The following is a 14,952-nucleotide window of genomic DNA, read 5'->3' as shown; positions in this document are numbered from 1 at the left end:
AATCTCCTGCAATTCAAAAGAAGAAGAAAGGTGATTTGAGTGCCTTTGAACGTGGCATGGTTGTTGGTGCCAGAAGGGCTGGTCTGAGTATTTCAGAAACTGCTGATCTACTGGGATTTTCACGCACAACCATCTCTAGGGTTTACAGAGAATGGTCCGAAAAAGAAAAAAAAAACAGTGAGCGGAAGTTCTGTGGGCGGAAATGCCTTGTTGATGCCAGAGGTCAGAGGAGAATGGGCAGACTGGTTCGAGCTGATAGAAAGGCAACAGTGACTCAAATCGCCACCCGTTACAACCAAGGTAGGCCTAAGAGCATCTCTGAACGCACAGTGCGTCGAACTTTGAGGCAGATGGGCTACAGCAGCAGAAGACCACACCGGGTACCACTCCTTTCAGCTAAGAACAGGAAACTGAGGCTACAATTTGTACAAGCTCATCGAAATTGGACAGTAGAAGATTGGAAAAACGTTGCTTGGTCTGATGAGTCTCGATTTCTGCTGCGACATTCGGATGGTAGGGTCAGAATTTGGCATAAACAACATGAAAGCATGGATCCATCCTGCCTTGTATGGAGCATCTTTGGGATGTGCAGCCAACAAATCTGCGGCAACTGTGTGATGCCATCATGTCAATATGGACCAAAATCTCTGAGGAATGCTTCCAGCACCTTGTTGAATCTATGCCACGAAGAATTGAGGCAGTTCTGAAGGCAAAAGGGGGTCCAACCCGTTACTAGCATGGTGTACCTAATAAAGTGGCCGGTGAGTGTATATGCCTTGCAACATATAGGGCATAAGAGTGTAAAAGCTAGTTACCCATCAGTGTTCAGGTGAGCCCATCTGGATCCTGGATATGTACCCCAACGCGCGTTTCGCGTCTGTGTATAACCGCTTCCTCAGGGAAAAATGTTACTTTTTGGGCCATTTTTTTGACTCTTTGTCCTCCAAAATTAGTAATATGATTTTGAGTCGCCTTATGTTTATATATTTACTGACGATTGTGTTAATAAATACTTTGGGCCTAGTAGCAATTTCTGCTACTCAGCAGAGTACCCCAGCCATGAAGCAAGCTACACCGCCTTCTTCCTTTCTCAATCTAACCCCTCGGCTCTGGGGTGTCCACTCTCCCTCCAGCTCTCTCCTTCTCACAGGTGGACTACTGCGTGTATTCACACTGTGGCGAATCATTTGGGCCCAGGCATAAGAAGTCGTCGAGGTACTGGATAATATGTGCCCCCTTAGAAATGTCCATGACGACCCATTCGAGGAAGCAATTAAACGCCTCAAATAGTGAGCAGGATATGAAGCACCCCATGGGCAAACAGCAATCTATGTAGTATGCTCCTTCACAGAAGCAGCCCAATGGGAGGACACTATTCGGAGGCACAGGTAGTAACCGGAACGCCCCCTCAATGTCTGTTTTGGCCATTAGGGTGCCCCTTCCCAACGTCTTGACCCACGTGATTGCCTTGTCAAAGGAGGTACAGTACTGTACTTGGTTCCGTGTCGATGTTGTCGTTTACTGACCTGCCCCTAGAATATGAGAAATGGTGGATTAGTCTGAATGTATTGGGTTCCTTTTTTGGCACAACTCCCAATGGGGAAAGTGTTCTGAATGGACCCGCCGCCATTCTACCTAAAGATATTTCTTTTTTAATTTTTTTTGTCACAACGTCTGGGTGTTGGTAGGGTGATTTTAGATTTTTACTTCAGCCTTTCTTGATTTAGAAGGTCATGACACGCCTATATCTGTGTCTTCTCCTTCTTTTACTTCTCCACCTCTTTTCTTTTCGCATGACTATATGTAGTTGTGACTTTTCCATGTGTTTGTTGTGTCTTCTGAGCAGTTTGTCAGATTTTGGACACCTTTTAAGGTGTTTTTTATGTGTTTTCTATGTGTTTGTATGTGTTTGTGTTTGCCTGCTATTGGTTTCAATGGGGTTCGACGGTGTTCGTCGAACGTTCGATGAATATTCGTCGAACACACCCCAATTCGACGAACCAAACTCGAACACTAGGGGGGTGGCTCAACACTATTCAGGAGTGGCTGAGGGCAGGTGTTGTTAGCCTGGGAGGGGGGAAATATCCCTGGCCACTTCCCGGGCTATTAGTATCAACCCACAGCTGTTTGTTTAGCCTTTACCAGTTTGATTTCATAGGGCTTTTTTCTCATTTAATTCTTAATTTTACACATAATGTTTACAGCGGGTGCTGAGTAAAACTCTTATTCTTGTTGCCTGGTTGCGCTGATCTCAGGGAGACCAGGTGACAATGATGACAGCTGCCTTCAGCAGCCAGTGCCTGGGATCAGCCTGAACTGTGCCATTTTTTCCCAGGTGTTTGTACGTGTCATGCTGATGTGGCACACAGATGTTATCTGTGTGTCATCGGTGTGCTGCACGTATTTTGTCTGTGGTGCGCGTAAAAAAACTGACATGTCTGCGAGTTTTTCACATGTACACACCTGTGTGAAAAACCTGACGTGTGCACGACCATTGAATACAATGGGTTTGCGTATGACTGCATGCAATCCTTAAAAAACGAACTGCATACGGATATAAAAAACGGACGTGTGAAGAGGGCTTTAACCTGCCTGGCACCCGTACTTAGCCTCATGCTGCGCTGAGAAAATTAACTCCCCCCCCCAAGATTTCAGGTTTCAGACACGGGGGCGGCATCGGCACTGGTTCAGTCGCCACTCTAAGTCGCAGCTGAGTATAAATGAGGATAAAGAGTGCTGACAGCCAACTCTAATGCAGAGCGCGTGTCAGTCAGTGTCGGGGGTGCAGTTACAGCCGCTGCTCTGTATACTCAAGGGTGACTGAACCCGCGACGGCACCTTTCTTGTAACTGAAACCCGAACGCTGCAGGGGAAATAAAGTTCATTTTCTCCCTGCAGCGTTCAGCTATGTGCAGGTGCCAGGCAGGTTAGTAACGCTATCAACCAGCACATTAACCCCATATCTGCAGGTTAATAGCGATTTTTCTGGTGGCAGATCCGTTTAATACATAAGGCAGATGCGTTAATAGTAAAAAGGGAATGATAGAATAGAAGAACATTTACAGTATAAAAATAATTTAATGACACAAATCAATTATTCTATACAGTTACATTCTAGAATCCCTCTAATGGTGAATCAGAAACATTTCACTGAATTTCAAGGACTCTGCAAATCTCCACGATGACCACGACACAGAAGTGCTCCGGTGTCGGTGTCTTGGTGCCGCGTGCCAAACGCCATTCAGATTTGCTAATCCGCAAGAGTTAAACCACCAGCCTGCTTCGTACTGGTCACTGCAGCTCCTATATTTTATGTCGGCAGAACCACATTCTGGATGACACTTGTCATGGCAATTATCCCAAGTACTGAAAAAGTTTCCGTGCTGGTTGCTCCCGTTAATGTTTGGAAATCCAAGAAAAGCATCTCCTACAATGAAAAATATAGGCTATATTTACACTCTTCGACATTTTTTTTGCTGTAATTATTATTTTTTATGTTTTTTTTCTGAATCCACTCACCTGCTGTACCCGAATAATTTGCTGCTGACAATTTATAATAGTTATTAGCATTTCCTATACTAAAGGAACTATATTCTGCAAAGGCTTCACCTCCATCAAAGTCCCCCAGACTGATGTGCAGTTTGGAGGATCTGTCGGTCTGGTGGGTCAGGGCATAAATGTACTCGAGTCCAAGCCAATGTTCACCTTTAAAGACAAATACAAATACATAGAGGAAAGAAACTGTAAAGTAGTCCAAATATATACTGGCTGTACTGAAACAGGAGAGTAGAAAATCTTTATTAAAGATGACCTGTCATCAAGTCAGGTGTTCAGTTTTGATCTTAATTTATTCTCTTTTTTGCCCTAAATATTAAATTTTTCATTTTAACCCCCCACAAAGGCTTAGAGCTATGTATTTTTTTTAATTTTGTACCACTTTTAATGGTCTTTACAAAGAGGGCAGTACCCATAGGGTAATTATTCAGAACACCCAGGAGACACACCCCAGAGGATCTTGTGAGCAATGCTTCCTTGTTAAAGTCAGAAAACCAGGCACAAAAATAAAAGGACCACATCTCTGGAAAAGCAAGGTGCAAGGTGGATTGAAAAAGAAACAACACAGAATATGAAGGAGAGCAGCGGGAATAAAAGGTTGAAAACTTCCCTCTTTTGACATCGTTATACAAACATTCCTTAAAAAGGACCAATCTAGTGAAGGCATAGTCATATGATATGATATATCATCACTTGCTAAACAGTGGAAATCTCACTATAGGAACGGTCATCAAAAGGTGAATTTTATGTCTAGAACCTCAAAACATAAATGTTAACATAAATGTGACTTAGTGTGATGCTAGTCACTTCTCAAGGCCAAGCCGTGAGTCAGGGTATGTGCACACTGTCATGATCTCTGCAGGCAGAGATCATAGCAAGCCTATAGAGGGACAAGCTCTCGGAAGATGGAACTATACTGACCATGAACTAAGCCTGCCGCGCAACTAGAAATAGCCAGGTAGCAATTCCTATTTATCGCTAGATGCCCAGCTCTGGCCTAAGACCTAAATAGCTAGCAGAGGGAAATATAAGACCTGGCTCACCTCTAGAGAAATATTCCAAAGAAGACAGTAGCCCCCCACATATAATGACGGTGAGTTCAGATGAAACAACAAACGCAGCAGGAAAATAGTCTTAGCAAATTTGAGGTCCGCTTACTAGATAGCAGAAGACAGATAGTATACTTTCATGGTCAGCAGAAAAACACTAACAAAACACCATCCAGAGATTACCTTAAACTCTGGCATTAACTCATAACGCCAGAGTAGCAATCCCTGATCAACGAGAGCTTTCCAGACACAGTAACAAAACTTCAGCTGTGAACTGGAACAAATAGGCAAAAAGAAACATGGACAAAAGTCCAACTTATCTAGTAGTTGTCTAGAAGCAGGAACAAGCACTGAGAGGCATCAGATAACATTGTTGACCGGCAAGAAACCACCAGAGAAATGAGCTTAAATAGCGACACCCACTACTGATGGAACCAGGTGAAACAGGAAAGAGGATGACAAGTCCAATTCCACAAGCGGCCACCGGGGGAGCCCAGAATCCAAATTCACAACAGTACCCCCCCCTCAAGGAGGGGGCACCGAACCCTCACCAGATCCACCAGGGCGACCAGGATGAGCCCTATGGAAGGCACGAACAAGATCAGAAGCATGAACATCAGATGCATTGACCCAAGAATTATCCTCCTGGCCGTAACCCTTCCAGTTGACCAGATACTGGAGTCTCCGTCTGGAAACACGAGAGTCCAAAATTTTCTCCACAACGTACTCCAACTCACCCTCAACCAACACCGGAGCAGGAGGCTCAACTGAAGGTACAACAGGTACCTCATACCTGCGCAATAACGACCGATGAAAAACGTTATGAATGGAAAAGGACGCAGGGAGGTCCAAACGGAAAGAAACAGGATTAAGAATCTCCAATATTCTATAAGGGCCGATGAACCGAGGTTTAAACTTAGGAGAAGAGACCCTCATAGGGACAAAACGAGAAGACAACCACACCAAATCTCCAACACAAAGCCGAGAACCAACACGACGATGACGGTTGGCAAAACGCTGAGTCTTCTCCTGGGACAACTTCAAATTGTCCATAACCTGCCCCCAGATGTGATGCAATCTCTCCACCACCGCATCCACTCCAGGACAATCCGAGGATTCCACCTGACCGGAGGAAAATCGAGGGTGAAACCCCGAATTACAGAAAAACGGGGACACCAAGGTGGAAGAGCTGGCCCGATTATTGAGGGCGAACTCTGCCAATGGCAAAAAAGCAACCCAATCATCCTGGTCAGCAGAGACAAAACACCTCAGATATGTCTCCAGGGTCTGATTAGTCCGCTCGGTCTGGCCATTAGTCTGAGGGTGAAAAGCAGATGAAAAAGACAAATCTATGCCCATCCTAGCACAGAATGCCCGCCAAAATCTAGACACAAATTGGGTACCTCTGTCAGAAACAATATTCTCAGGAATACCGTGCAATCGGACAACATTCTGAAAAAACAGAGGAACCAACTCAGAAGAAGAAGGCAACTTGGGCAGAGGAACCAAATGGACCATTTTAGAGAAACGGTCACAGACCACCCAGATGACAGACATCTTCTGGGAAACAGGCAGATCTGAAATAAAATCCATCGAGATGTGTGTCCAAGGCCTCTTAGGAATAGGCAAGGGCAACAGCAGTCCGCTAGCCCGAGAACTACAAGACTTGGCCCGAGCACAAACGTCACGTGACTGCACAAAGACTCGCACATCTCGTGACAGGGAAGGCCACCAGAAGGATCTTGCCACCAAATCCCTGGTACCAAAAATTCCGGGATGACCTGCCAATGCAGAAGAATGTACCTCAGAGATGACTCTGCTGGTCCAATCATCCGGAACAAACAGTCTATCAGGCGGACAACGATCCGGTCTATCCGCCTGAAACTCTTGCAAGGACCGCCGCAGATCAGGAGAAACGGCCGACAAAATTACTCCCTCCCTAAGGATACCTGTGGGTTCAGAATTACCAGGAGAGTCCGGGTCAAAACTCCTAGAAAGGGCATCTGCCTTAACATTCTTAGAACCCGGTAGGTATGACACCACAAAATTAAAGCGAGAAAAAAATAAAGACCAGCGCGCCTGTCTAGGATTCAGGCGTCTGGCAGTCTCAAGATAAATCAAATTTTTGTGGTCAGTCAATACCACCACCTGATGCCTAGCCCCCTCGAGCCAATGGCGCCACTCCTCAAACGCCCACTTCATGGCCAAAAGCTCCCGATTCCCAACATCATAATTCCGCTCTGCGGGCGAAAATTTGCGAGAAAAGAAGGCACAAGGCCTAATGACGGAGCAGTCGGAACCTTTCTGCGACAACACTGCCCCAGCTCCGATCTCCGAAGCGTCAACCTCAACCTGAAAAGGCAGATTCACATCAGGCTGACGCAACACAGGGGCAGAGGCAAAACGGCGCTTAAGCTCCTGAAAGGCCTCTACAGCATGAGGGGACCAATTAGCAACATCAGCGCCTTGTCTGGTCAAATCAGTCAGTGGTTTAACGACATCCGAAAAACCAGCAATAAATCGGCGGTAAAAGTTGGCAAAGCCCAAAAATCTCTGAAGACCCTTAAGAGAGGAGGGCTGAGTCCAGTCACAAATAGCTTGCACCTTGACGGGATCCATCTCAATGGAAGAGGGAGAAAAAATATACCCCAAAAAGGAAATTTTCTGGACCCCAAAAACGCACTTAGACCCCTTCACACATAAAGAATTAGACCGCAGAACCTGAAAAACTCTCCTGACCTGCTGGACATGAGAGTCCCAGTCATCAGAAAAAATCAGAATATCATCCAGATATATTATCATAAATTTATCCAGAAAATCGCGGAAAATATCATGCATAAAAGACTGGAAAACTGAAGGGGCATTAGAAAGACCAAAAGGCATGACCAAATACTCAAAGTGGCCCTCGGGCGTATTAAATGCGGTCTTCCACTCATCCCCCTGCCTGATCCGCACCAAATTATACGCCCCACGAAGATCAATTTTAGAGAACCACTTAGCACCCTCTATACGAGCAAACAAATCAGTAAGCAATGGCAATGGGTATTGATACTTAACAGTGATCTTATTCAGAAGCCGATAATCAATACATGGTCTCAAAGAGCCGTCTTTTTTTGAGACAAAGAAAAACCCAGCTCCCAAGGGAGAAGAAGATGGACGAATATGTCCCTTTTCCAAAGACTCCTTTATATATTCCCGCATAGCAGCATGTTCCGGCACAGACAGATTAAACAAACGACCCTTTGGATATTTACAACCCGGTATCAAATCTATGGCACAATCGCACTCACGGTGCGGAGGTAACGACCCAAGCTTGGGTTCGTCAAAGACGTCTTGATAATCAGAGAGGAACTCAGGGACTTCAGAGGGAATGGACGACGAAATAGAAACCAAAGGTAAGTCCCCATGAATACCCTTACATCCCCAGCTCAACACAGACATTGCTCTCCAGTCCAAGACTGGGTTGTGAGACTGCAACCATGGCAATCCCAGTACCAAATCGTCATGTAAATTATACAGCACCAGGAAACGAATAATCTCCTGGTGATCCGGATTGATACGCATGGTTACTTGTGTCCAGTATTGTGGTTTATTATTAGCCAATGGGGTGGAGTCAATCCCCTTCAGAGGAATAAGAGTCTCCAAAGGCTCTAAATCAAAACCACAACGATTGGCAAAGGACCAATCCATAAGACTCAGAGCGGCGCCAGAGTCAACATAGGCGTCCGTGGCAATGGATGACAAAGAGCAAATCAGGGTTACAGACAAAATAAACTTAGACTGAATGGTGCCAATGGAAACAGACTTATCAAGCTTCTTTGTACGCCTAGAGCATGCTGATATAACATGAGTAGAATCCCCACAATAGAAACACAATCCATTCTTCCGTCTAAAATTCTGTCGCTCGCTCCTGGACAGAATTCTATCACACTGCATACTTTCTGGCGTCTTTTCCATAGACACCGCCAGATGGTGCACCGGTTTGCGCTCCCGCAGACGCCTATCAATCTGAATAGCCATTGTCATGGACTCATTCAGACCTGCAGGCACAGGGAACCCCACCATAACATCCTTAACGGCATCAGAGAGACCTTCTCTGAAAGTTGCCGCCAAGGCGCACTCATTCCACTGAGTAAGCACAGACCATTTACGGAATTTTTGGCAGAAAACTTCAGCTTCGTCTTGCCCCTGAGATAGTGCCATCAAAGTTTTTTCTGCCTGAAGTTCCAAATGAGGTTCCTCATAAAGCAAGCCCAAGGCCAGAAAAAATGCATCCACATCGCGTAACGCAGGATCCCCTGCTGGCAATGAGAAGGCCCAATCTTGAGGGTCACCCCTGAGCAAGGAAATCACAATCCTAACCTGCTGAGCAGGGTCTCCAGCTGAACGAGACTTCAGGGACAAATAAAGCTTACAATTATTTCGGAAATTCTGGAAGCTAGCTCTATTCCCTGTGAAGAACTCCGGCAAAGGAATTCTCGGGTCAGATACCGGAGCATGTACCACAAAATCTTGTAAATTTTGTACTTTCGTGATGAGATTATTCAAACCCGCAGTTACACTCTGGAGATCCATTATTGTCAGGTGCACACAGAGCCATACAGAGATTAGGAGGAGAGAGAGAAAAAAGACTGCAGCAAGGCAGACTGGAGGGAAAAAAAAAAAAAAAAAAAATTTCCAGCAGACTTCTTATAACTCTCCTTTCTCAACCTGGGTCTTTAACACTTTATTGGCCGGTCAAACTGTCATGATCTCTGCAGGCAGAGATCATAGCAAGCCTATAGAGGGACAAGCTCTCGGAAGATGGAACTATACTGACCATGAACTAAGCCTGCCGCGCAACTAGAAATAGCCAGGTAGCAATTCCTATTTATCGCTAGATGCCCAGCTCTGGCCTAAGACCTAAATAGCTAGCAGAGGGAAATATAAGACCTGGCTCACCTCTAGAGAAATATTCCAAAGAAGACAGTAGCCCCCCACATATAATGACGGTGAGTTCAGATGAAACAACAAACGCAGCAGGAAAATAGTCTTAGCAAATTTGAGGTCCGCTTACTAGATAGCAGAAGACAGATAGTATACTTTCATGGTCAGCAGAAAAACACTAACAAAACACCATCCAGAGATTACCTTAAACTCTGGCATTAACTCATAACGCCAGAGTAGCAATCCCTGATCAACGAGAGCTTTCCAGACACAGTAACAAAACTTCAGCTGTGAACTGGAACAAATAGGCAAAAAGAAACATGGACAAAAGTCCAACTTATCTAGTAGTTGTCTAGAAGCAGGAACAAGCACTGAGAGGCATCAGATAACATTGTTGACCGGCAAGAAACCACCAGAGAAATGAGCTTAAATAGCGACACCCACTACTGATGGAACCAGGTGAAACAGGAAAGAGGATGACAAGTCCAATTCCACAAGCGGCCACCGGGGGAGCCCAGAATCCAAATTCACAACAGCACACGTCCGGATTTCTTGCAGAAATTTCCTGAAGAAAACCGGAAATTTTCTGCAAGAAATCCGCATTTTTTTTTGCGTTTTTTTTCTGTTTTTTTCGCGTTTTTTTAGCATTCTGCAAGCGTAATTAGCTTGCAGAATGCTAAAGTTTTCCAAGCGATCTGTAACATCGCATGGAAAACTGACTGACAGGTTGGTCACACTTGTCAAACAGTGTTTGACAAGTGTGACCAACTTTTTACTATAGATGCTGCTTATGCAGCATCTATAGTCAAAGATAGAATGTTTAAAAATAATAAAAAAAATAAAAAAATGCTTATACTCACCTGCAGACAGCAGATCTCCTCACCGGCGTCCATTCCTATAGCTGGTGTGTGCACGCAGGACCTTCCATGACGTCGCGGTCACGTGAGCGGTCACATGACCGGTCTCGACCAATCACAAGACAGTGACGTCATCGTGGGTCCTTCACCGCACACCAGCTAATGCAGCGGAGAGGCGGGAAGACATCGAAGGTGAGTATAGGACTATTTTTTATTTTAATTCTTTTTTTTTGACCAATTATATGGTGCCCAGTCCGTGGAGGAGAGTCTCCTCTCCTCCACCCTGGGTACCAACCGCACATAATCTGCTTACTTCCCGCATGGTGTGCACAGCCCCGTGTGGGAAGTAAGCAGATCAATGCACTCCTAGGTGTGCGGAATCCCCTGCAATTCCGCATTTTAATGAACATGTTGCTTTTTTTTCCGCTATGCGATTTTTTCGCGGACAAAAAGGCTACATTTGCACAAAAAATGCGGAATACATTGAAAATAATGGGAGGCATATGTTAGCGTTTTTTTCGCGTTTTTATCACGTTTTTATAGCGAAAAAAACGCGAAAAATACTGAACGTGTGCACATGGCCTCAGAGTGGTCAAGGAGTCCAAGGTCAGAAGCCAGGAGAGTACGTCATAAACAGAAGTAAGAGACAAAAGCGTAGTCAGGTAACGTTCCGAGGTCAGAATACCGTGAGGATAATGGATCAGAGCTAAAGGGATTAACCAGGTGGGTAGTCAGAACAAAACCCAAGGTCAGGCAACAGATCAAACTTATAGAACTCAAGGCACATGTCACATCCTTGGATACTTACCTGCCTTCTCCCATCCCTCGGCGCGCTCCCGACGTGGTGCCTCGCATCTCCTCTGTCTTCAGTCTTCTCCCAGTGTCGGCGCGTTCTATCCCAGCGCATGCGCAGTCGCATCTCCTCTGCCAGTGGGCTTCCTGGGAGGTTGCGACCTGATGGCTCCTCCCCAATATGGCGGCGCCCATCAGGTATTTCTTCCCAGGGTCTTCCTAGGAAAGACTCCTGTGCTTCTTAGGGTATTGCTTAGCATATTTTTCCTGCATTCTCTTCTTCCTCAGGTCTCTCTTTGTCTCTTTTGTTCCAGTCCTGTACCACTCCCGTGCCTGTCCTGAGTCTCTTGTGTTAGCCCTGAGTCCCCGCCATACCTGCCTGGTGTTCCTGCCATTCCAGACCTGTGCCTCTCCCGTGCCTGCCTGGTATCCCTGCCGTTCCAGTCCTGAGCCTCGCCCGTGCCTGCTTGGAGTCTTTGCCGTTCCTGCCCTGGGTCTCTGCTGTGCCTACCTCGTGTCACTATTGTGCCAGCCTTGTGCCACTGCCGCACTCGTCCTGCGTCTCTGCCTTATCTCCCCTGCGTTTCTGCTGTGCCTCACCTGTGCCTCAACCCTACCGGTCAGGCTTTAGGCCTCGCCTCCTAGTTCTCCCAGCTAGTTCCCTTTACCTCTGGTCCTCTGTAGTCACCCCTTTGGCTCTAGCAGTTGTGTCTCCATTCCCTCTTGGGCCTGCTCCTAACGCTCCCTGTATAGGGGGTGGTTCCATCTGGTCCGCTCACCCTCGGGGGCTCTAGAGCCACGACCCAGAGGGTCCACTCTCAGGCATCCCTGAATCCTAATAGCACAGAGAGTACAGCACAAACCTCACAGGCTGAATGTACGTCTGGCAGTGTTCTGGGAAACTCAGCACAGTTAAGAAGCATGGCCATTAAATGGAATAATGAACACATGAGACAGCCGACGCCTCACAGATTGGATAGTTGAGCTGTCAATCAACACACTGACAGCTCAACACGCCCCTGTACTAGATTGGTTGGCCAAGCTGTCAATCACAGTACTGACAGCTTCAGCACACCCCTATACCAGATTGGATGGCCGAGCTGTCAGTAACTGTATCCCAGTCACCCTGAGGGGTGGAACAGTGACACTTAGTCCATAAAACACTCGTGTTTCAGTGTTTGGTGAAAGTTAAAAACAGGTGAATTTAAAAAAAAAAGATTTCATTTATTTTTAAAAAACTGTTTCCTGAATTTTCTTAAAAAACTGTAAAAGTGGTAAAAAGTTTCAAAAACATTTTAAATATAAGCAAAATTTGATAATGTTGAAGTCCTAATAAAACATTATTTAAAAAAAGTATTTATTTTCCAGAAAAGTTTTAGGCCAAGTTTTTTTTCACCTTTTGAATAAAGTACATTGAAATATTTGAGAATTGTTATTGTTTACCTGCAAGATCTCCAAATCCATCTTGATATTCATTCCATGTTGCAAAAAAGTCTAAATCATCTTCTCCATTGTGCTTTTGTATAAGAGTCCAGCCGCCATTTCCAAACATTTCGCAATATACCTTCATTGAAAGCATAAATATATTTTTTTTGTAGATTTTAAAATGATCAATATACGGTAAATATTATTGCTAGCTTTACATTACTTAAGAGAAATCTGAATTTGTGGCCCATTGACAACACTTTTTTTTTCAACTTTAAGGAAAGGTTAAAATCAGGACTGTGGAGTTGGAGTCGGCATAAAATGGACTGACTCCTAAAATATATAATTGGGTTCAGTAGTACAGCAGGATGTTCTGTAAATGTTTTCATAAGAATTTGGGAAAATTATGATGTGTTCTATAAATCTCTATTCTGTTCCTGATCTGAGGATCTGGCCTTTTAGTTGAGATGAATCTGTGCTGCATTTTATGCAAATGCTCAGTAATGACTAGTGCTGTGGAGTCATAGTTGAGATGAATCTGTGCTGCACTTTATGTACATGTTCAGTAGTGACCAGTTCTGTGGAGTCGCAGTTGTGGAATCAGAGTTGAAGTTGGAAGGCAGGGAAATTGAGGAGTCAGTCTGCGGTTTGGCTGAACCAGACACCACAGCTCTGGTTAAAAAGCACAATAGCCAGTTTTCACCTTCGTGACCAGGCCAATTTTTTCAATACTGAACAGTGTCAATTTACGTGGCAATATCTCTGGAACACTTAAACAGATTCCACCGATTCGATTCAATTTGTTTTTCTCTGACATATTGTACTTCATGATAATGGGAAAAATTGTTAGATATGATTTGCATTTATTTCTGAAAATATCAAAAATTTGGCAAAAATTTTGAAAATGTTGCAAATGTGGGCTGTAACCCTCAGTTGTCAGTTTCAGCAAGGCTGGTTATCACGAATAGAGGGGTTCCCATGCCGTATTCTTTAATTATTTAAATAAATTAATCTTTTAAATAAAATGGCATAGGGGTTCTCCCCATCTTTGACAACCAGCCAAGCTAAAGCAGACAGCTGGGGTCTGGTACTCTCAGGCTGGTAAAGGGCCATGGATATTGCCCCCCAGCCTGAAAATAGCAGCACATAGCCGCCCCCAAGCTTTTCCCAGCTCTTCCCACTTGCCCTGTGGCAATAGCAAGTAGGGTTCATATTTGTGGGGTTGATGTCACCTTTGTATTGTCCGGTGACATCAAGCCCACGGCCATGTAATGGACAGGTGTCTATAAGACATCTATCCATTACTAATCCTATAGTTGTATTGTAAATAAACACACCCAGAATAAAGTACTTTAATTGAAAGAATGACACAGACTCCTTTAATGAATATAAATTAAACCGTACCCATGTCATCACCCAGTCCACAGAAGCCATTGTCTCCTGTAACAGAAATGAAATAATAAACCACAATATTCCTTACCTGACCGCCGAGAAAAAAAATAACTCTTTTGTTTTGACAGGTCTAGCTCTGCTACATCTTGCTGGCAGGCTGCATGGTTGCATGATGTGACTATACAGCCTGCCATCCAGCAGAGACACTGAGCTCATGGTGCCATCAGAAAGGTCCTGACTCCTGTGAGTTCACAAACAATGAACTCCGTTCCACTCACTGACATCAGCGCGAGCGGCATGTGAAAAGTTGTACCTGTGCTCGCGCTGATGTCAGTGATTTGAACGGAGTTCATGGGCTGTGAACTCCCAGGACCTTTCTGACGTCACCGCTTTGTCAGTCATGTTATAGGAGTTCAAGGCGAGACACTTAGCAGAGGTAGCACACACTGCTCATTGTCTCTGCTGGATGACAGGCTGTATAGTCGCATTAGGTAACAATGCAGACTGCCAACTAGATGTGGCAGAGCTAGACCCACCGCGGGACAAATGGACTATTATCTTCTCTGCGAACATGTGAGGAACATTTTTGTTTATTATTTTAATTCTGTTACAAAGCACTGACTTCAGTGGACTGGGTGATGATGTTAGTATGGTTTAATTTAGATTCACCAAAGGAGTCTGTGTCATTCTTTCAATTAAAGGACTTTATTCTGGGTGTGTGTGTTTTTTTTATGCATAGACGCCTCTCCATTACTAACTTCTGGGCTTGATGTCACCTGCCAATACAAAGGTGACATCAATCACCCTATCACCCCACTTGCCTCCACACCAGGGAACGTGGGAACAGCGAGACTAAGTGCCAGATTTGGCACAACTTATTGATGCGCCGTTTCTGAGGTGGCTGAGAGCTGATATTTTTAGTCCGGGAGGACCAATATCCATGGCCCTTTCCTAGG

General features: G+C 44.9%; 1 protein-coding gene across 1 annotated transcript; it reads right to left on the bottom strand.

Moving 5' to 3' along the window:
* Positions 1-2,732: 2,732 nt before the first annotated feature.
* On the bottom strand, positions 2,733-12,749 carry LOC143797789 (fibrinogen-like protein 1). The gene is made up of 3 exons (XM_077281086.1): positions 12,623-12,749; positions 3,520-3,705; positions 2,733-3,427 (listed from the first exon to the last, which is right to left on the bottom strand). Exons 1-3 carry the CDS (start codon positions 12,747-12,749, stop codon positions 3,126-3,128), a joined length of 615 nt encoding a protein of 204 aa, XP_077137201.1. The 3' UTR covers positions 2,733-3,125.
* Between the last annotated feature and the right edge of the window lie 2,203 nt (positions 12,750-14,952).

This window comes from Ranitomeya variabilis, chromosome 1, assembly GCF_051348905.1.
Source record: "Ranitomeya variabilis isolate aRanVar5 chromosome 1, aRanVar5.hap1, whole genome shotgun sequence".
Classification (NCBI taxonomy): domain Eukaryota; kingdom Metazoa; phylum Chordata; class Amphibia; order Anura; family Dendrobatidae; genus Ranitomeya; species Ranitomeya variabilis.
The sequence above is the reverse complement of the archived record's forward strand: the minus strand, read 5'-3'. Positions and strand labels throughout refer to the sequence as shown.

Excerpts from the sequence above, each read along its gene's own strand:
- LOC143797789 (XM_077281086.1), bottom strand. The coding sequence starts at position 12,749 with ATGAAGGTATATTGCGAAATGTTTGGAAATGGCGGCTGGACTCTTATA. Across the intron at positions 3,706-12,622 it reads TGGATTTGGAGATCTTGCAG|GTGAACATTGGCTTGGACTC; the intron begins GTAAACAATAAC and ends TTGTCTTTAAAG. Across the intron at positions 3,428-3,519 it reads AAATTATTCGGGTACAGCAG|GAGATGCTTTTCTTGGATTT; the intron begins GTGAGTGGATTC and ends TTTTCATTGTAG.